At 53.7% G+C, this 21,264-nt stretch overlaps 1 protein-coding gene across 1 annotated transcript in view; it reads left to right on the top strand.

The window, feature by feature from the left end:
- ADGRD2 (adhesion G protein-coupled receptor D2) overlaps positions 1-21,264 on the top strand; it is a 30,514-nt gene that overhangs the window by 9,049 nt on the left and 201 nt on the right. The window contains 24 exon segments of the mRNA XM_025895298.2: positions 1,660-1,737; positions 1,824-1,884; positions 2,560-2,790; positions 2,941-3,594; positions 4,217-4,315; positions 4,805-4,890; positions 5,250-5,531; positions 5,807-5,918; positions 6,254-6,388; positions 6,671-6,782; positions 7,380-7,485; positions 7,833-7,888; positions 8,967-9,093; positions 9,205-9,308; positions 9,760-9,862; positions 10,148-10,301; positions 11,073-11,206; positions 11,826-11,941; positions 12,826-12,946; positions 16,999-17,040; positions 17,244-17,297; positions 17,622-17,763; positions 18,186-18,244; positions 20,242-20,272. Of these exon segments, the coding sequence (XP_025751083.2) occupies positions 1,660-1,737; positions 1,824-1,884; positions 2,560-2,790; positions 2,941-3,594; positions 4,217-4,315; positions 4,805-4,890; positions 5,250-5,531; positions 5,807-5,918; positions 6,254-6,388; positions 6,671-6,782; positions 7,380-7,485; positions 7,833-7,888; positions 8,967-9,093; positions 9,205-9,308; positions 9,760-9,862; positions 10,148-10,301; positions 11,073-11,206; positions 11,826-11,941; positions 12,826-12,946; positions 16,999-17,040; positions 17,244-17,297; positions 17,622-17,763; positions 18,186-18,244; positions 20,242-20,272 (3,199 nt within the window).

Genomic DNA, 21,264 nt, shown 5'->3' with positions numbered 1-21,264 from the left:
GAGCGGGGTGGGCTGGAGGGGCGTCCCGGGGTGGGATGCGGGGCGCGGGGGCAGTGCGGGATGGCGGGTCGTGATGTGCGAGAGTGGGGATGCCCCAGCCCCGCACCGCCCTGGGACTCGGTGTCGCCGTCCCGCCGCCCAGAGCTCAGCCCAGCCCGCCGGGACCCGCGGGACGGCGGGGCGGGCCCGGGGCGGGAACGCGGCGCTTTTGGCGGAGCGCCGGACGGAGCAGAAGCGGACCGGCGTGCGCTGTGGATGCGAGGCGGGGCGCCGGGATGCTGTGCGGATGCAGGAGCTATTGCGGGATGCAAGATTGCTGTGCGGATGCAGATTTGCTGTGCGGAATGCGGGATGCTGTGCTTGGTGACGAGATGCTGTGCGGATGCGATGCTGTGCGGATGCGGGATGCTGTGCGGGATTGAGCAGGATAGCTGTGGGGATGCGGGAAGTGCGTGCGGGAGCGGGATGCTGTGCGGGAATGCAGAGTGCTGTGCGGATTGCGGAGCCGCGGTTCCCGCTCTCGGTCTGCCCAGCCCCCGGACTGCTCTCCGCCGACCCCCGGCTCTGCGCTGCCCCGCTGCCGCACCGGGGGCTCGGCCCTCCGGGCTCCCCAGGGCAGTGCCAGACCTGGGCCGCGCTGGGTCACCGGGCACACCCCGCTGGGTCACCGGGAACGCCCCATTTTTCCTGGAAACCGGTTTCCAGGTTTCCTCTGATCCGTCTTGAGGGCCCTCCCTGGGGAAGTGCAGACCTGGGGCTGCAGGTGCCGGGCTGAGGAGCGGGAGGTTGGCGGTGCCGTGTCTCCGTCTCTCACCCCTCAGAGAGGGTCCTGAAGCCGTGTTCAGTGTTTCCAAAGTCACTGCTGAACTTTGGAAGACTTTGTGAACACAGAGCCCGGGCTGCAGCCCTGATCTCCTCAGTCCCTTAGCAGCAAAGTGCTTCAGTGTGCTTTTACTGCGCACGTGGGAGAGCCCTGCTGAGAGCAGAGATCACTCCGGGCTGCGGCGCCACTGCCCAGAGACAGCTTTAGAGCTTGTTTGCATTGCCAGTTTCCATCTTTGTGTCTTTATGTACCCTCATCTGTGACTTTACTAGGTTTTTTACTGCCATAGCTCAGGGTTCCCTCCCCCTGGGGCAGAGATGGGGTGGTGGGAGCTCACCGCCAAGCCCTGGCCCTGGGCAGCTCTCCAGGACGGCTCCATGGTGCTGGGCTGTGTGTCTGGGCTCATGGAGGCTGGACTTACTGCTCTGCAGGGTCTGTTCTGCTGCTCTGTTCACGCAGGTTTTAAAAGCGACAAGAAAAACTGTCAGTGATGCAACACCATTTAATGATGCCATTTATGGTGGCTTTTTTATTTGGTTAATGCAGATGAAGAGGCTCTGTGAACTTGCCTGTTTATAAATATCACACATCTGTATGCTTTATGCTTAATTATTTTGTATCTTGCAAACAAATGTTAAACTGAGACCTTGCATTCTTCAAGAAGAACTGGGAATTCTTCGGATGGGATACTACCCAGGACAGGTATTTCAGAGGGAGTTGTTTTCTCTTTTTTGATTCGAACCTTTCTGAGGAAAGCAGCTTTGTCTGGGAACTGCCTTTCTGCAGAATGCTTCTGTCTCTGCGATGCATCTCCAGTAATATTTTGTTTATTCCAGCAAAGAGTGAAAGCTTTCCACATGGTCAACATGTTCAGGAGAGATCTGAGACTTGATTCCTGGTTCTTCAGCTTTCTGGTGAGTTTTACAGTAATTTTTATAATTTCAGTATTTGAGATAGTATTAATGTTTCTGTGAATGTTACAACTCACCCTCTCCACCAGGTCAGTCTGTCCAGGAGTCTCCTTGCCTTTGCAGCCCTTGCCAAGAACCAGACTTCTAAAGGTTAGTGTTTTTATCAGCATTCTATGTGTTTACAAGCAACATCCAGCACAGAGAAATAAAAGGTGTCCAGTGGCAGAAACGAAGGTAAAGAAACTTTTTCTGTTTCCCTGCTTTGTGCCTGAAATGCTGTTTGCAGAGCTGAGTATTTGCCAGGCTGTTTGCTCAGCTGCTGCTCCGTGTGCCGCTGCAACTGCAAACAAAACAGGTTATTTTGTGCCTGCAAATTGCATCTGCAAGTGCAGAAGCTGGGAGGAGCTGGGAATTGGGGATAAAATGAGAAAATTAGTTTGTTCATAACTGCTTTGAACAAGCTTCCCTGAGGGCCATCCCTGGGCAAACCACAGTGAGCTTTTCCTTTGGGCTGAGCTCAGCATGGTTTGTGTGTCCCACAGGAGGGGCCCTGCTCCAGCCCTGGGCCAGGGGGCTGCTTTGGGAGCAGGCTCTGAGCTGTCCCTCACTTTAGGTCCAATATAGTCTGAGCTTGTCTGTCACACTGTACCCACTGAATGGCCCAAGGGCTGGATGGGAAGATGAGCTCCTGCCATCAGCTCCTCCAGGATGCACCAGGCAGTGTTTGTAACTGCCTGGGGATGCTGTGAGAGACTGACCCCGTGTGTGGCACGAAGGTGGCTTGGAGAGGCTTCCTGTTTCCCCACATTATGTGTCTTTCTCCAGGTTTTGCTCCTGTCACGATTGAGACCTCAAGACACACATACGAGTATGTGGCCACTGCCTTGGACTGGTGGCATGCTGACAGGTACTGTGAGCAGCACTTTGCTCAGCTGCTCTTTGAACCCCAGCACAGTGAGCAAGATTCCTTCAGCAAGCTGCTGCAGTCCCACCACATCACAGGTTCTGTCTGGCTGAAGGAAAGGGATGGTGTCCTGCACAAACCAAAGAGGAGACGTGAGTATAAGTGGACATGGGCTATTTGGACACTTGTTTCTTTACTGCTGGATTCAGAAAAATCAGACTGGAAAAGTTTCACTTGTTTTTTACTGTGACTTTATTGGCCCTCGCTTCTTCCCTCATGCTGACTGAAATGTCTCCTTCCAGGAGGCCACAGCGTACCAGTCCTGGTGTTCAGAGACAAAACAGACACAAAGTACGTGAAGGTGCTCTCTGACTTCCCAGCCCTGCCTGCTGTCACAGCCTGTGCCCACCTGCAGTGGGACACCAGGACCCAGGAGATCGCCACCATCTTCTCCTACGCTGTGCCAGCTTTCATCAACGAGTTCCAGCTCCGGGGCTTCATGGATGAGGAAGGCTTTGTCCGTTTTGCTCTCATAGTCCATGGGCACCATTCCCCATACCTGCCCGTGTTCCGTGCCGACGGACAGTGGCATCACTTCTGCGTGACCTGGCAGCAGGAAAACGGGACCTGGGCCATCTATGCCGATGGGAAAAGGAGGGCATCTGCCAGTGGTTTGTGTGCTGCAGGACCAGCTGCCCCCCAAGCCATCTACGGCCAGGGGACCTTCATCATTGGGCAGGACCAAGATTCCCTGGGGGGCACCTTCAGGGCGAAGGAGTCCTTCAGTGGGAACATCACTGACTTACACATCTGGCAGAAAGTCCTCAGCACGGAGCAGATTGAGAAGGTTCGGTCGTGCTGGGTCCCAGAGCAGGACCTTGTGTTTGGGTGGAGCTCAAACGCGCTGGAGCTGGAGAGCTCCGTTCAGACAGTGACCACCCAGCTTCTCTGCCCAGGTGAGACTCACTACCCTCACTCAGCACACAGGGACAGTCCGAGAAACCAGTCCCATCCTTAGAGAGGGAATTTGGTGCAGTTGGTAGAATGATGCTTCTCCTTGGGGAAAAAAAGCAGCAGCACATTCAGAGCTGGGCTGGATGTGTACAATTTACAAGTTGTACTTGAAGTCACAGTCATCACAAAACCCTTGGTCACTGGAGAGCCCTGCAGTGCCCCTGGCACAGACAGCTGCTCAGATGTCCTGAGCTAATAATGGGATTCTTCTTCTACTTCCTTGGCAGAGATGTTTTTCCCCAGGGTTTGCAGCCAGTGCTTCATTGCTCTGCTGGGAGGGAGGAATTGGGCTCTCAGCCAGGCTGGGGGGACAGTACTGATCAGTCACGAACTCAGGACCTGGCACTGCCCTCTCCCAGTTCCCTCTGGAGAGGGGGTACCAGCTGGGAGCAATTTCTGAGCCCAGTCCCGGCTCTGCTCTGGTTCTGAGGCCACCTAAGGAGCAGCCCACAGTGTCTGTCATACTGGGCTTTGTGGATTGCTGCAGGATATTGCTGTGGATACCTGCTGGGGATGGCATGTCCCTGGGAGACCTGGCCCTTCTGACTGTGTGTGTTTCCACAGGGCCTGTCGAGGAATGCCGAGTTTTGGAAGTTGGCAGCAGTGGATTCAGTTATGCATCTTGTTTGCAGACTTTGCCTTTCATCTGTCAATACAGAAAGGGTACAGCATCTGTTAGTTATTCATTCCACCACACGTACTCCTGGAGGTCCAGGCTGGGGTGATGCCCAGGGTTGGGAAGGCCTCATGACTGCTCTGAAGGGATGACATGCAAACCCTGCTGTAGTTGGGACTTTGCTCCAGTTGCCTGTGCTCTGACAGGAGGTTTTGCTATTCCCCAGCTGAGCAGTGGTTTTACACATTCCATGGCTTCTGGATGCAGTGCTGTAGAGTGCCTCCCAACCCAGACATCTCCAGACTCCTTGGCTGGGGGAATATGGGGGAAGGCAGAAAAAGGAGTGTCAAACTGTCTGTCCAGATGGGATCTGGTGCTAGAAATAAAATACAGCTGTGAAGTCTCCTTGTCCTGCCTGTCCTGCAGACATAGCCACCATCTGAGGACCATTCCCCAGGCTTTGAACATGGCATGTGTTAACCACACTGCTGGACAGCACGGCAATGGTTTTGCTTCTGATTCTGTTTTGTTCTCAGATGCATACTGGCAACTGAAAAGAGCCCAGCTAGAGTCCAGCCACTCGCTTGTCAGCCACGTGAACACGCTTGCAGCGAGGTCTGTGGTGAGTCCTGCAGCCCCAGCAGTGGCAGGTGACACCCAGAGCAGGGAGAAGCTGTTGGGGTGGACGTGCTGGCACCTGCTGCTGTTTGAGGTCACTTTGCCAGCAGTTGTGCCTGTGACCTTTTCTGATCTACTGTTGGAGATTGTGACCAGTACAGCTGTAATTCATGCTGTGAGCAAACAAGCAAAGTGTTGCTTCAGGCTGACTTGTCCCGCCGAGGCTGGGAGCCTGGACAAGGGATCCCTTCCCCAGGATATGCCTGGCTGGCCAGACGGGCATGAAGGGAATGGCCAAGGCACAGCTGATGGTCAGGCAGAGTCAGGGCTATGCACTGAACTAAACCATCTTTTCCATGGCAGGTTCCTGACAGCATCTTCACGAGTGGTGTCCAAGACATGAACCTCTCTGTGGCTCTTGGTGCTCTTGATGCCTTGGCAACAGTTCTGAGGGAAGGAGAAATGTCCACGCTGGAGCCCTCTGACCTCCTGGAAGTGCTTCAATTGCTAAAGCAAGTTTCAGATGTGGAAGTGCAGGAGGGAGATGACCTGGAGATGTTGGAGCAGTTGGGCCAGTATTATATGGAAGTGACTGAGTTAATCCTGGAAGAGCAGAATACTGGGACGTGGTCGTCGGTCAGCCAGGTAATGGTGTCACCAGCAATCTGAATGCCATGTGCTTATTTAGTTATTTATTTCCATGTTGTTTTAAGGGCTTTTTATAAAGACCAGCAAATTTCTGTCATTGCCAGCCTTGTCTCTTTGCTGAAAGAACTGGGAACATCCTTTAGGGAAGAAATCACAGAAGAGCAAAGCCAAAGCCTTGAGTCCCAGTTTCTCTTTTCTTCTGCCAAGGACCAAACATTTAAGAAAACCCTTGTGAGCTGTGCTGGTTTCCATTGCTCTCTCTGTGTGTACAGGTTGTCAGAGGGCCCATGGCTGTTGTTGAACTCTGTGACAGAATGGTGTCACTCTTAGTCCCACTGCTGACTGCAGAGAGGACAAGGATCAGAGTCCAGCACAGGAATATTGGTGAGTGGCACTGCTAGAGCTGGGGGGGTATCTCACCAGGACCCAGATCAGTCACCCTGTCTGGTTCCCAGTCCAAGTCCACTCCTCGTCTGGCTCATCTGTTACTAACTCTACAGCCTGCTCCCCATTTCCCTGTGCAGAGTGTCACAGTGTGGGGGCACCTCTCACATGGGAGAAGCTGAGCCCAGATGCACATGGTTTGCACTGAAAGGGACCTGTCTGCTGTCGCTGTGGGTCTTGGCTGGGGTTGTAGTGTCCTTGTGGTACTTTGCTGTAGCAGTAGCTCTGGAGGAAGGCTGAACCCTGGTTCAGCACCTGATTTTACCCCTGCCCAGGGATGGAGGTGAGGGAGCTGGAGCTGAGTGGGCAGGAGCTGAGTGATGAGTCATACGTGGTCCAGACTGTCGAGAAGGGCAGGCATGACTTCATCGAGGTTCCTGAAGAAGAAATGCAAAGACTGAAAGCCAGAGGTTGGTTATGACACCTGAGCTTCCCTGGGTCTCCCCTTGGGACTTCTGCAGCACCTTCCTTAATGGCACAAACTGTTTGCCCTGACACGTGGTCTGGAGAAGTGTGGGGAGGGAAAGCCCTTGGTGACAGGGAGATGGGCCGTGGGGGAGAGGTTATCTACAGCCTCTTTACAGACACGGCTTGGAGCTGAGGGTGTTCTGGCCTCCAGCATCACCCCCAGATTAGGGCAGTGGTGCCCAGAGCTGTGTGCCTTTCCCTGCCCCCATGCTCTGTCCCTCCAGGTCTCCGCAGGGTCACGATGAAGAACCTGTGGTTTGGCTACGGGGCCCTGCAGCGCTGCCTGTCTGGCTCTGCTGTGTCCCAGCACGTGGCTGCCTCTGACGGGGGATACAAGTGAGTGGAACACACCCCCTGTGCCCCAGGGCTGTCCTCAGCAGCACGGCAGAGCTCATTTCTAAGTCTGCATTCAGTCTCTGAGTCCCTCGATTTTGGGGTCACCTCCACCCTGACCCACCCCAGCCCTGGTGCTGCCTGTGTGTCGGGATGCACCATCGTGTCTCCTGTGTGCCTCTGGTTCCCCTGGGGCGACCAGCTCTGCTGGGATGGCTGGGCACTGCTGCAGGGTCCCCTCTGGCTGGGGCAGAAGGCATCTCTGGAGTTGGTGGCGCTGGTGGCTCCCGGAGCGGCGGGAGCTCCGAACACTAGGTGGGGATGGCCACCCGCACATCCCGCACATCCCCGCACATCCCCGCGCACCGGCGCCTCCAGCTGTGCCCGGCTGAACCGCCCGGGATGCTGCAGTGCCTGTCCGCAGGGTCACCTCCCGCGCTGGGGGGGTTCTGTGTGCCGGGTGTCCCAAGGGACACTGTGCCCCGTGCCCAGGCGGCACTGACGCCCTCCAACAGTGATCTGTCCTGTGGGAGGTGAGATCCCATTTGCTCAGCACGCCCTGAGCTTCCCGTGCCTGTGAGCGGCATCCTTTCCTGGCAGGTACGTGAGCACTGCGGTGGGCACTGCTGTGATCTCATCCACGCTGCTCTGCAACTACCAGGAGATCAGCACGTCCGTGCGCTACCGCCTGCAGCACCGGGCACAGGTACCGGGGAGGGGCTGTGCTCCCCCCACCTCCAGCACCCTGTCTGGGTACCCCGGGGAGGGGCTGTGCTCCCCCCACCTCCAGCACCCTGTCTGGGTACCCCGGGGAGGGGCTGTGCTCCCCAGCCACCTCCCAGCAGCCTGACCTGGCTGTTCCCAGCCATGGCTCAGCACCCCAGAGCTTTGGGACTTCGGGGTGTCCCATGCTCAGGGCTCTTCCCCTGACTCCTGTGTCCCTGGGGAGGGGTTTGTTCTGTGCTGGCAGAGCCTGTTACAGCCCAGTGAGTGAACTGCACCCATCTGTGTGCAGCCACATCTGTGTGACCTCTCTCCCCTCTCTGCCTGCAGGACCTGCCTGATATGCTGGTGTGGCCCATCTGTGCCTTCTGGAACTTCAGCCTCAGGTGCCTTGTTTCAGTTTGGGTCCCCAGATTTATGAGATTTTATTTCCACTGGAAAACCAAACACCACAATATAAATGTAATGGTAAGAGTAGGGATCTGGAATTCTTTGCCTCCTTTGCACGCTGACATCCTCTGTCTGCTGGAGCAAAGTGCTCTCCTGGGAAGGTTTCCTTTGGAGAAGTCACTCACAAGAGAGTGACCTCTAATGAGGTATCTATAACTAAAATGGAAAGCCCTAGTTAATTATGATCGTTGCCTGTGACAAAGAAGAGTTGGTCCAAGATATATGGCCCAAAGACACACAGGACTCCCAGCCTCATAAATCCTGCCTGGCACTGGGATGTGTTTTTGCTGAATGTCACCACAGTGAGAACACTGAGGCTGTGATATATTATGGGTTGGTGATTAAGTCATTCAAGAGCAAAAAACCTCCTTACAGTCCCAGACTTGTAACAGGCATGGATCAGTTTGGGGAGGGTGGGAAGAGGGTGTTTTTGGAAGCAGCTGGTTACTGTCCAAACGGTCCCACCAGCGCTGCCCTGACCCTGACCTTCCCGTGGTACTGGGGAGGCTCAGAGGGGCAGTGCTGCCAGTGGGGACAGAGCTGCCTGCTGCAGCTGTGGTCCCTGCCCCCGAAATTCAGATGGGGATCTTTGCTGATGACTTGGACAGGCTGGCTTGTCCTGAGGATCCAGAGACCAGTGGCACCGCACAGGGTTTGTGGCAGACTGGGCTGGTGGACGTGGTCAGACATGCCTGGTCCAGGGCTTTACAGGGAGCTCTTCCCAGAGCTGTGCAATTACTGGATTCTGTTTGAAGCTGTGGTGGCTGAACTCTGCTTTTTAATGCACAAATTGACACTAGATCTATTTTCCTTTGCGTGCCTGCTGGATAAGGCAAAGCTGCTGAGACACAGGATGAGCCAAAGGGAAGTTCATATTGAGACCTGTCTCTGATACCCTCATCTTCCTCCTTTCAACACTCCTTCTTCTGGGAGAATGAAATTCCCTTCATGCCTTGGCCCTCTGTGGCAGTGGGTGGTAATTTCCGTGTGTTCTCTCTGGTTTTGCTGCGTTAGCCCAGATGCTGGTGGGATGTGGTCCACAGCTGGCTGCTCTGTGGTGACGTCTCTCCAGGACTCCACTGCCTGTTTTTGCAACCACACCACAAATTTTGCCATCCTGCTGCAGGTGTATGAGCTGCAGGTATGTGAGGAGCCTTTCTCTGCCACCCTGTGGGGTGGATGCCAGGACTGAGAGCAGTCTGGTTAATTCAGATGGGGCTTTGTGCCTTCTGTTGTTTCATGGCTGGAGCAGATGACCGCCAAGGAGGAGTTCACACTGCAGACCTTGACTTTTATTGGATGTGGAGTTTCCTTCTGTGCCTTGATAGTCACCTTCATTTTGTTCTTGGTGGTTCGGTAAGAAAAGTCTGGGCACTTGTAGCCATCTCTGTATTTTCTGCTTGGTATTTTACTTCAGAACCTTTGTCAGGGGAGTGGTTGGAGAGGGGGTGCAGCCCTGGTTGTTTCTGTGGAGATGCTCATGTGAGCTGTGCACACACCTGGGTGCTCGTGGCGAGATTTTTATCCGTGACTAACAATGTTTACCATAAAAGCTGCTCTGCTAGAATTAATTTTTATAAAATAAATGAAGCAAAGACTGTTTCTTTTATTGCCAACCATTCTGTGTCACTTGGTTAGCACGGGGATCTGCCTTGTGAGCACAGCAGTGGCTCCCTCCAGTCTTTGCAGTGAGTGGCAGAGAGATCACGGGTCACCCGGGCAGGTCTGCACAGCCCAGCGAGGGCAGGGAGGACGTGGGCACCCCTTTGTCTGGCTGCAGCTCAGGGCTGCCCCTCTCCTTCCTCAGTGTCCCCAAGAGTGAACGGACAGCAGTGCACAAGAACCTGATCTTTGCATTGGCTACAGGAGAAGCTCTGCTCATGTTAAGTGAGTTGGCCAAGAGCAACCAGGTGAGCTCAGCAGGAATGTCCTGTTCCACCAGCAGGGCCAGGCCTGCTCCAGCTCCACTGTCAGAGCAAACAGAAGTGTAAACCCTTTCATTAATTACCTGTAACTGGCACCTAGAACTGTGTCTCTGTGTTTATATATGCACTGTGCAATCCCTCAGGAAATTCACTGCTTTTCTGACACTTCGTTTCTGACCAAAAAATCCTTCTGGAAATTTAAGTAGTTATAGAACAGCAGCACACAGTTCTGTCCCCTTCTGAGTCCTCTGCTGTGTGATTTCTCTCCAGGTGCTGTGTTTCATGGTCACTGCCTTCCTGCACTTCTTTTTCATGGCAGCCTTCTCATGGATGCTGGTAGAGGGGCTTCTCCTCTGGAGCAAGGTGGTAGCAGTCAACATGAGTGAAGACAGGAGAATGAAGTTCTACTATGTGACAGGCTGGGGTATCTGCACACTCCTCTGCCTTGGGTCCTCAGGAAAATGTTCTTTTTCTTTGTCTATTGAAAGTTTTAATAGGAGAGATTCCCAAATCTTTGATTTCGTTTAATATGAGAGCTGGGTGCCACTGCTCTGCAGAGGCTCTCTTGAGTTATGTGTCAAATTGCCAGTCTTAGAGTACAAGTTAAACAGCATTTCTGTTATTTTTCTAAATGCAAGAGTTGAACACAAAAAAAAAGGGAGGGGAGATTTATGGTATGTTCTTGTTCTTGGAGAGCATCTCTACTGTCTGCTAGTAATTAAAATATAAATACCTTCCTGACTTACCACCCTTTAATCTGAGGGAGCCCTTTAGGGGCATAGAATTCATTTGAACAAGCTGACTTTTGTATCATAGGAGCCTCTCAAGGTCCGTGCTCCTCACAGAGCACACGCCTCGTTGGGCACTGGGCAACCACTTCAAGTATTTTGGATTGTTTTATGTCTTTGATTGTCCATTTTGTTAAAAAAGCAATCCAAAGAGTAAATTGCTTTGGTCAGGACTCAGGACTTGGAATGCTTTATACCTCAGAGAATGATGCTGACAGCTTGTAAATCTGGCCCTGCAGAGCCAGGACAGATTTCAGCTGCAGGGAATTGATGTTGCTCGTGGGGTTTTGGAGGCTCCTGCTGGAGCGTGTCTGGTCACGGGGGCTTTGAAGCAACTGTCTGGTGCACAGTGCCCTGTGTGGAGCATCTCTGCTTTTCCTGGGTTTAACCTGTGGTTTTTTCTGCAGGTCTTCCAGTCCTTATTGTGGGGGTGACCCTTGCAACTTCCTTTAACAAGTATGTGGCAGCAAACCACTGCTGGCTGAACATGCAGACCAACGTCATCTGGGCCTTTGTGGGTCCTGTGCTCTTCATCCTGGCTGTGAGTGCCAAACCCTGCTGGGAAGGGGTGATTCCTTTGGGTCTGGTTCTAGAAAAGCATTGCAGAGATAGGGGTGCCAGCACCTGCTCAGGGGTGTAGCTCACAGGGCTTGTGCCTGCTGCTTCCATAGGAAAAATGTTGTTATGCTTTATACAGACTTTCAAAACACAAATAAATCTCTTTAATCAAAGCAGCTTTTTGATAGGAAAAAGTGCTTGAAGAAAATTTTGCTGACCAGTTCTTGTGTTGGCTGTTCAATTAGGAATGCAGACAAATGTGTAGGCTGACTGTGACATTGCCTTAGCTAGAGGTCTGATTTAATTATGAGAACATCTAAATCCTTGAAGTAGTGTCAATACCTTCATACAAAACATAGCAGAGAAAAGGGCAGTGTTTAGGAGATCCTGAATAGGCACTTAACAGGGAAGACATTCCGTAGGAAAAGTTTCGGGATAAGTTTTCTAGATTTCATACATGTTTAAATAGCTCTGTGAAGTCTTTGGTTCACTGCCTTCTTGGTACTGATACTTTTCTCCCCAAGTTCTGACACTAACTCCCAGCAGAAAACGTCTCCCCTGCTGGAGCTGAGCCCCTGTGTGCAATGGCTCCTCCCTGGCAGGTGAACACCTTCGTGCTGCTCCGGGTGGTGACGGTGACAGTGTCCAGTGCTCGCAGGAGGTCAAAGATGCTGACACCCAACAGCAGCCTGGAGAGCCAGATCGGGGCACAGATATGGTGAGCAGGGAAGGGGCTGCTCTGGCTGTGAAATATCTGAGGCAGTGATAGATATAGGGAAGAAATTCTTCCCTGTGAGGGTGGTGAGGCCCTGGCCCAGATTGCCCAGAGAAGCTTGGCCAAGTGAAAGACTGTGAGTTGTGGGAGTCAGGGCAGAAGGGATTCCCTCCCCCAGGGTAGCTGTGCCTCACCCAGAGGCAGTTTGGCTGCTCTAATGCCTGTGCCACTGAGCAGCCCAGCCAGCACCTTCTGCCTCAGAAATCCGGTGCTGGACTCCATCTGCACTCACACTCCTAAACCTCACCCCTTTGGGATGGGAGACCCTTGGCAGTGCAAGCCTGGGACTTGGTGGGTTGAAAGTAAGGCTGGTGGGGGCTACACACAGAGGGAATGAGGCAGTGCAGACTTCTGTAATCAGTCAATATTGAGAGACCTCTAAAAAACTGCTGCTTGAGTGATTCCTTTATCATCCCCTGTGAATCTTTATTGTTGTTTGCTGGCGCCGGATACCCTGCTAGACACGCATTGTTCCCCTGTAGCATAAATAAATTTTCCCAAATTTACAGAACCACAAAGATAGAGCATTGCTGGAGGGCAGGGTGACATCCATATACAAATAAAACAAATACAGAAGCTCGCCTTGTAGCAGAAATCGGAGGGGGAAATAGCTGTTTCCTCATGGCAAATGATGTCAAACAGCTCCCTTCTTGCTAACTTGCAGTGATAAAACAAAAGCAGGGGGGCATGCTAGGGGCTGGGAGATGAAATGTTTGGTTTTTCCCATCTTATTTTCTTTGCAAAGGAATTTGGTCCATAGCTACTGTCTTGTTAGTGTTTCATCTCTGAAATGTGCCCGGGTAACCCTGAGCTCTTCCTCCTGCCAGGGCCACGGCCAAGCCCGTCCTGGTGCTGCTGCCCGTGCTGGGGCTGACCTGGGTGTGTGGGGTCCTCGTCCACCTCAGCATCATCTGGGCCTATGTCTTCATCGTGCTGAACTCTCTCCAGGTGAGTCCTCACCAGGTGGATCCCCAGCTCACAGCCAAGCAGGTACCTGCAGTTTCTTGTGCTTCAGTGGACTTACCTGGCCTCGTAGCCACGGGCAATTGTCAGCTCTGAAGCCAGCCCAGCCTTCCAAGCCTCTGTGCTATTTTGTCTGAGGAAACTCAGTTCATCCTCCCAAGACATGAAATACCACTCTGGACACCTTGTTCATCTAGTGGCCCTTCAGCACCAGTCTCTGCAGCATCCTACTGATGCCACAGCTTTCCAGTTCAAATGTTGTTTCTCCTGTTGTTTCTTCTTTCTGACACCAGCGTGGCTTCAAAATGGCAGTTACAAACTGACATGCTCACAGGGAGCTTCATTAGAGTTTTTATTTGCCCTTCAATGGGTAATTAAAATGATACCTGTGCACTCAGATGGAGCAGACACCCCTCCTGCTGTTTGCCTCTGTCCTGCAGGACAGGCATGGGCCGTGGGTGCCACCATCCCTGTTAGAGCAGGGCTGTTTGTGGAGAGGGTCTCAAAGGTCATGTCCAGCCACAGTGTGCTTGGCTGCAGCTTAGATGGTGTGTGCCCTGGGAGGGGTGTTTCCCATCTGGCTCCTGTGCAGACGTGCTGAGAGGTCGTGGCCCCAGAATGGTAGGGGCAGAGCCACCTTCCCTTCCCCTGGAGCTCAGCTTTACTGCAGGGAGACCGGGCAAGAACTGAGACTCAAGGACTGAAAATCTTTGCCCCTGAAGTCCGTGCTGTCTGCAGCCACGCAGCCACTCACCTGGGATGCTCCCAGTGCTCAGTGGAGCTGCACTGGATGTGGTGGGAGGCAGGAGTGTTCGGTGGAACAGAGATGTGGGCTGGTGATCAGAACCTCACATGGGGCATCTAAGTGTGGGGGCTGTTTCTCACTCTGACTTGCAAGACCTTGGGTGAGTCATGTCATCTCCTTCTGCCTCTTTATTCCTTTTTTGGTAGCATCACCTGGCTGCGTTTTCAAGGCTCTTTGCTTCTCTCTGCCATATTTCAGAGTCATGTTGTTAATAAGTTTATGTTAATAGGGAATTCTGTGGGGCAGCAAGTAACCCTGGTGCATAAAGCAACACTTAATATTTACTTCTGAGTTTACTGTTTTCATCAAAAGACTTTAAAGCTTTAGCCAGCCTGTGTGTGGTTAAGAGAGCAAAGCAAACTGTGTAAGTCCCAGCAGCTGGGAGCACTCAGTTCTGCACTGAGCTAGGACTGTTCCCAGAACCTTGGGATAGCTAAAACTCATGGTGGCAAAAAGTCCTGGAACATGTGCTTGTCACCTACTATTCAAAGCATCGGCAGAAGCTTTGCAAAGCTCGAGAGAAGGCAGCTGTAGATGGAGCTAGAGAAACACTGAACACCGATTAACACCACCAAACACCACTGCTCCCAGCACGGTCCGAGGGGAACATGGAGCTCTCTGCAGGCAGATACTGGCAGCAGGGATCCAGCCAACAGGGAACACAGCCGGGCTCAGTCCCACCCCCGGGGCTAAGGCTATGCCTGCATCAGTAGTGCCCGAGGGTCACTCCTGTCTCTGGGCACTGAGTGTTCAGGGTCCCCTGCCCAGTGCTTGATGACAAATCCTACTCCAGGGCATCAAAGTCAAGAGAGCAACTGGGCACTACTCTCCAAACCACTGGGATCCAAAGAGTTTTCCACCCGTGTCCCTGTTTTTCCTTTGGACTCCATAGGAATTGGCTCCTGCTCAGGGAGCAGCCGAGCTCACAGTGCTTCCCTCTGGCACGCTTGGCCGGTCCCAGCGCAGCACTGGCCAGCTCTGCAGGGGTGAATCCAGGCGTTATCACCACGTGCACAAGTTGGGTGGTTGCTCAGGGATGCTCTGCCTGTGGCTGGCGCTGCTCCAGGGCCGGGTGCTGCTCGCGCACATCCGTCGGTGCTGGGATGGGTGTTCCAAGGCCAGAGCAGGGCTGCCTCTCCACATCTCCTCTCCTAAGTGTATCAGAAGGGTGGCAGGAGGCCTGTGCTAATGGTAGTTGAATATAGCATCAGTTCTCCGTGCCTCCTCATGCCATGCTTGGGTTGTTGAGCAGGAGAACTCCAGGCTCAGTGCTGTGTGGACAGGCACAACTCTGCTGTGCTCTTTTGCCTCTGTCCCTTCATAACCAAGTTCAGGGCAATCTGCAGATTACCCCAGAGGAGAAATGCTAGTGGGAAGCTGCAGAGTTAAAATAAAGCCATTTCAGCCCCCTTGCTCACTGTCTTATGGATCCCTCGGAATTCTCTTTTGGGCCAGTGTGTTTCTTCACTCGAGTCCTGAGAATCTGCTGCTGGGGTTGTTTGTTTGTTTGTTTTCTGTTTGTCTGTCTTCAAGGCTATTCTGTGCGTCCACACCAGACATGACAGCTCCTTCTCCAGCCAGGCAGCGCAGGAATCCAGCCAGGGACTGAGCAGCAACAGGGAGCCTGTGGTGCTGTGCCAGAGGGGGCTGCAGTGGCTGTCCCGAGGCTGGGACCAGCCCCATTTGGGAGGTGGGAGCACCAGCACTCTGCCAAGCACTCAGCACTGTTAAACAGTGTTGGTTAAACCTGTCAGCTCCACTGGCACTTGGAGAGTGGGAAGGATGGTCCTGAGGCTGGCTGAGGGCAGGGGCTCACAGGCAGCTCACCAGGGAGGGTGGAGCAGGAGGTGGGGTTGTGCCCAGCTGGGTGTGTGGAGAGACAGGACGTGGCTGCTGGACAGACGGACACCAGGCAGGAGCATCCATCCTGCTCTGAGGGTCCCAGCACGTGCTGTGCCTTCGCCACAGGGCCAGGGCACGGTGGGCCTTGCAGGGAGAGGACAGCAGGCGGGTGGAAGTGTGGATGGGAGCAGAGGTAGGAGAGGGCTCCTCCAGAGCCGCGTCTCCGCTCCCGCCGCTGCAGCTGGGCCTCCTCTCCTTCCTCGCTCTCCTCCCAGCCGACCTCTCCGCTCCCCCCTCCCCACGCTCATCCAGAATGATTCTTTCAAGGAAGACCTGCCTTGGCAGCCTGGCCAGAAATCTGGTCTGGGGGAGTGACCAGCATTGCTGGCTGAAGGACAGGTCACGGCACGGTGCCAGGGGGCTGCTACCATTGCGCCTGCCAAGAGCTCGCAGATGAGAGCAAGGCTCATTGAAGACAAGATGAATTGCATCTCTTGCTGCAGCTGATTTATCTAGCTGCGATAACAAAACACCCCACAGATATAACATAAATCTGGTGGGCTAGATAGGGCTGCTTTAAGGCCAAAATCGCTGGTCTGGAGCTGTAATTAGCCCCAGGCTGTGGCCCCCAGGCAGTGCTCACTCCAGCCCTGGCCTGGGTGCTTTCCCTGAGCACATCCTGCCCTGGGTCCAGACTGGGCCGAGCGTGTCATTGTTTGCTGGTCCTCAGTGTGTGAGAGGCACCACTGCTTTGGTGAGCAGGGAGGGTGGCTGGGACTGTGCTGCCATAGCCCTGTTGTGCCAGAGGGAAGGATTGTCCAGACTGGGCCTGAGCAAAACCTCTGGGTCCATCCTCACAGGGTTTGGGTCAGAGGATCCATCTCATGCTGTGGTCTGTCAGTGCATGGGACAGAGGAACCATCCCATCATCCTGCACATGGTCTGTGGGAGGCTGGCTAGAGCCCCCCAGGGTCAGTGCTCGGCAGAAAGGGAGGGCTGCTTCCCAGATTTCAGTTCTCCTAGCAATTAATTCCCGGTGGTTTCTGTTTCTGAGAACAGGAGGTGTTTCCTGGGGGATTTCACATGCATGAGTGAATGGGAGTGTGGGAGAGCTTGGGCTGGGGAAGTGGAGTGCCCGGTGAGAGATGCCCACTCCCCCCAGATGAAACGGGGGGAGGAGAAGGAAGAGGGGGTGGGGCAGGGACTGTCTCTGCTTTGGACCCTCTGTGAAGAGCCCGGTCTCAAGTGTGAAAGGCTGTCCCTGGCTGTGTTGTGCCCACCGTCTGTGCCAGTCTCACCCGTTCCAGTGCTCACCAAACCCATTTCCTCCACTGAAGGAGCACAAACCAGCTGTACATCTCTGACCCTTCCTCTGCTCTCTCCTTTCCAGGGCCTGTACATATTCCTGGTCTACGCAATCTATAACAGTGAGGTAAGAGATGCCCCTGGCTGGGTTCATCACAGCAACAGTTAATTAGCAGTTCACAGGTAGCTAGCTGGGTTTGTAGGAGTTGCAACAGGCAGCCCCAACTGTGCTTCTGGAACAGTGGCTGCTTTTTCTCCATGACTTGCTGGAGAATCTCTTGCTGTGATAGAACTGCTCTGGCCCTCTCTAATGTCCTTGCTCTGCTCCAGGTGAGGAATGCCATCCAGAGGATGAAGGACAAGAAGAAGGCCCTCTCGTTCACAGTAAGTTGGAAGGAATCCCTGCTGCCCCTTCATCCATTGGGCACTCACTGGAGAAGGGTCCAGCTGTGTCTTTGGTCTGGTTTGAGGAGATTATGTTGGAAAGAAGTCTTTTTTCTAACTTTTGTCTCCCTTCTTTGCAGTCCTGTTGGACAGCACAGACCCAAAGATAATCTATCCCAATTAGGCAGCAGCCTGCTGTGCCAGGGCAGGGTGGGAGCCAAAGTCCACAGTGCTGATGAAATCGATCTTTAAAGTTGGATCTGGATCTAGTGAAGACTCATGTTACAGTTTTCACTGTCCTGTGTCTCTTCCCTGTGATTACAGAACTGCTCTCATCCCATCAACTACTTATCAAGTCCAAGAAATACGACCTCCTGGGAGACAGGGAAGCTGGGTCCTGCAGCTGAGAGTGCCCTGCCGAGCCCTGCGCAGAAAGCCCCTCCAGTGAAGAACATCACCAACAGAGGTGGGGCATTGCTGTCACTGTTAGCCAGGCTGTGTGATGACAGGCAGTAAAATGTTATTCCCAAGGCTTGAATTTTAGTGCCCGTTCACCTGGCACTGTGTTAACTCGTTTGCACTCTGTGTCCATGTGAGCACTCGGCTCTGGTGTTGCTGCTGCTGAAGGTGGGGGGCTTGTCAGCAGGTTAGGCAGCCCTGCATTCTCCTGAGGCAAAAATCCGTGTTTGTGTCTTACAATGAATTTTCTGCAGAAGGACAGGCAAAGGTGGCAGTAGGAAATAGGGGGTTTAGCTTTGGGGGAAAAGTGTTTTGTATTCTCCAACCAGTTTGTGGGTGCAGTGGTACAGATAACCTGTTTGGTGCCTGTAAAGCATGAATATTTCTATTCTCTGGTCTCCAAACTCATTGTGCTGCTTCACCCCGTAGGAAATTTTGGAGCCAAAATTCCCGTGGGAATTTCATCAATTATGTCACCTGAGAGACCGGTATGTAACGTCTGTTACCCTTCCACCTTCACCCTCAGACAGGGCACAGCAGTTCTGTGGGGATGCCCCCTGAGCTGGGGCTGGCCTGGGCAGGGACAGGCAGTGGGGACAGCAGGGGAGGGCACATTTCCAAGGGCAGGAGAGGAGGCAGCCCCAGAACAGCCGATTTCCAAGGCAAGGGCTCAGCCCTGAGCCGATGGGGAACCAGCCCCACTGCCATGGCAGGGGGTGGTTATTGCAGGGCTGTGCAGCAACAGAAGGTGCCAGTGAATTTGAACCATGAAGCACCAAACTGAGGTTGGCATGGATCAAGGCAGGAGACTTTTCCCAGGGACAGCAAATTAAATCAGGCAGCAGGAGCTTGCTGTCCCTGCCCTGGGCAAGTTGCTTCTGTCCCAGGAGGGCAGGCTGGGTTGTGCTGCCTGCAGAGGGATGGAGAGCTCAACAAGGCATGGCCTAAAGCAGGAAACAATTTAAATTTGACTACTGTACTGCCACTTCCATCTCCCACTATTGAAATGATCATCAGTCCTTGTGCACTTGACATACAAGTGCTGTAATTTCCTCAGAATAAAATCCAACACTACTTTCATGAGTCTCTCACTGAAGGATCTCTCTTTCCCTCTCTAATATTTATCCTTTGAAAACCTGTGTCACATAGACAGCTCTTATTTATCCAATAGATAATACTTCTATAGCTGGCATATCATTTTGAAGCCACTCAATAAAATCCATATTTCCATCTCTCATGATTTATATTGTGGTTAATGCTGTTCCTCCCAGTGTGCTGAACAACACCAGGACTTGGAAGCAGGTGATGCTTTTCCCAGCCAGCCAGGTGCTGGCTGTGTGAACTGGGGCCAGGGCTAAGCTCCTGGCACCAGATGTGAGACGTGGGACGCAGGGATTAGCCCAGGGGCCCGAGTTCCCTAAGGCAGGGGCATTGGGAGACAGCAGATCTCCTAAATACCAAGGCCGTGGCATTTCTGAGCAGGCAAAGACAGAAAGTGCTTCCCACCATGTGAGGGTCACCGAGGGCTTTGCTGTATCTTTGCTGCATAAACATGTTTTTAATGTGCTTGTTTCCTTTTTGCCTACCGTGGGTGCAGCCAGGGCTGAGGCTGTGCCGGTGCCAGTGTCGGTGCCGCGGCAGCTCCCGGTGCCCCTGCGGGGTCGGTATGAGCCCCGTGGTGCTGGGCTGGCACTGGGAGGGTCCGTCCCAGCCCCAGCCCCACCGCAGGGGTGGTGGGCACACTTGTGCCCCGCGTGGTGCCAGCCCGTGCTGGGTGGGGGCTGCTTTCTGCCTGCACAGGGGCTGCTGTCGGTGCTCGGCACTTATATAAGCCAGGGCTGTTTTTCCTGCTCCCCAGCTCAGTGAGTCATGGCACTCGCTGGAGGAGCGGCGGATTCAGAATGTCACTGGCAGCTGCACAATAGTTTGGATGAAGAGAAGCAGCTACTTAAAAACGTTTGAAAACACTTAAAATGACAAAACACTGAGCGAGTGAAGATACAAACACAGACGAGATGTTCTTCGTGTTTCAGCTTTTTTAAATGTTCTTTGGTGATATTTGTTGTTGTTGGACTGGGAATAGGAATTTCACATCTCCCAGAGCATTAACCAGCCCCTAAGCACAGACTGTGCAGGCTCTTTCCACCACAGCACTGAGGGACAGAGCTCCCTCTCCTCCTTTCCTGGATTCTCCTGTGGTGTCCAAGATGCTGTCCAAGCTGGTGGGTCACCACAGGGCTGGGAGGGTCCCTAGAGTGGGTGTGTGGAGCGGGGTGCCAGCTCACCGCTGCTGAGAGGCGCAGCTCTGCCAGGGGCCCTTCCCTGGGGACAGGGATGAAGGCTCTGGTTCCCAGCCTGGTGGTGGCTCAGGGGTGGGACAGTGCTGGGGAGCCCTGCCTGGCCCCAGGGCATGTGGTGAGGGGCGACCAGCAGCAAAGCAGTCAGACCTGCACCTTCTGCTAACACATGTTCTCCCCTCTTTCAGGCCGTAGAGCTGACAGCGTTCAAATCCTCAGGTAACATTTGCCTACATCATTTTCCGTCATTTTTGTTACTGCTGATGCTGGGTTGTGTGGTGGAGGGCTGCCCAGAGAGCAGCTGGTTTCTGCTGAGGCTTCAAGAATCATTTTATTTCCAAACTGCCCTGGTGGGTCCTGTCCTGGCCAGGCTGGTGGGATATCTGAACAGATGAGGGAGAGGGGGTGGAATATGGAGCCCCAGCAGCTCTGCCAGTGGCACTGCCTGTCCCGGCAGCACTGGTGGCTCAGCTGAGGGTACCTGTCTCTGGGCACCCCCCTGGTTTCTCCCCATGTCTCTGCACCTTTCTTGCTGCCCATCTGGGCCAGCTCTCACTGCCCACTGGCTCCCTGGGCTCCTCTGTGCCAGCAGAGCTGCGGGTCACAGGCATGGACAGGCATCAGAGGGGCAGGGGGGACCTGCAGGTACCTGATGCTGAGCTCTCTGCCTGCACCACCCAGCACAGCTCCTTGGGGTGCAGCAGGGACCTGTCCTTGCTGCTGGGCAGGGTCTAGGCTGCTTCCAGGGGTGGCAGCAGCTCTTTGCTGCCCTGGGGTATTTTAAACCAGCGGCTGCGGCAGAAAGTTCTGGCAGGTCCTGGGAGTGCCATGATCCCAAAGAAGGGAAGCCAGGGAAGGTGGGGTGTTCAGACAGAGCTGGATTTATGAGCTTAAAAGCAGCCATTTAGCATCTTCTGTTTCAGATTGTAGAAAGGCCAATGTCACCATGGAGGTGGGTAAAATTAAAACCAGAAATCCCTTCTAAGCCCCAGACCTCTGCTCGACAGCAGCACTGGAGAGAGGCCAGCCAGCCACAGCTCCCTGCTCCCTCCTCAGCTTCCCAGCCTGGCTTTGGGCAAATCTGCAGCTCCTCAAGAGACAAATGGAGCATATTTAGCTTTATTTTCTTTACCAACAGCTGCTGGGCACTCCCAGTGCTGCCAGTGCAGCCTCTGGATGGGGCCCGTCAGGCAGACAGAGCAGTGAGGAAT

Source organism: Manacus vitellinus, unplaced genomic scaffold, assembly GCF_001715985.3.
Source record: "Manacus vitellinus isolate BGI_N305 unplaced genomic scaffold, ASM171598v3 scaffold_27_pilon, whole genome shotgun sequence".
Lineage (NCBI taxonomy): Eukaryota > Metazoa > Chordata > Aves > Passeriformes > Pipridae > Manacus > Manacus vitellinus.
This window is presented reverse-complemented; position numbering and strand designations above follow the sequence as displayed.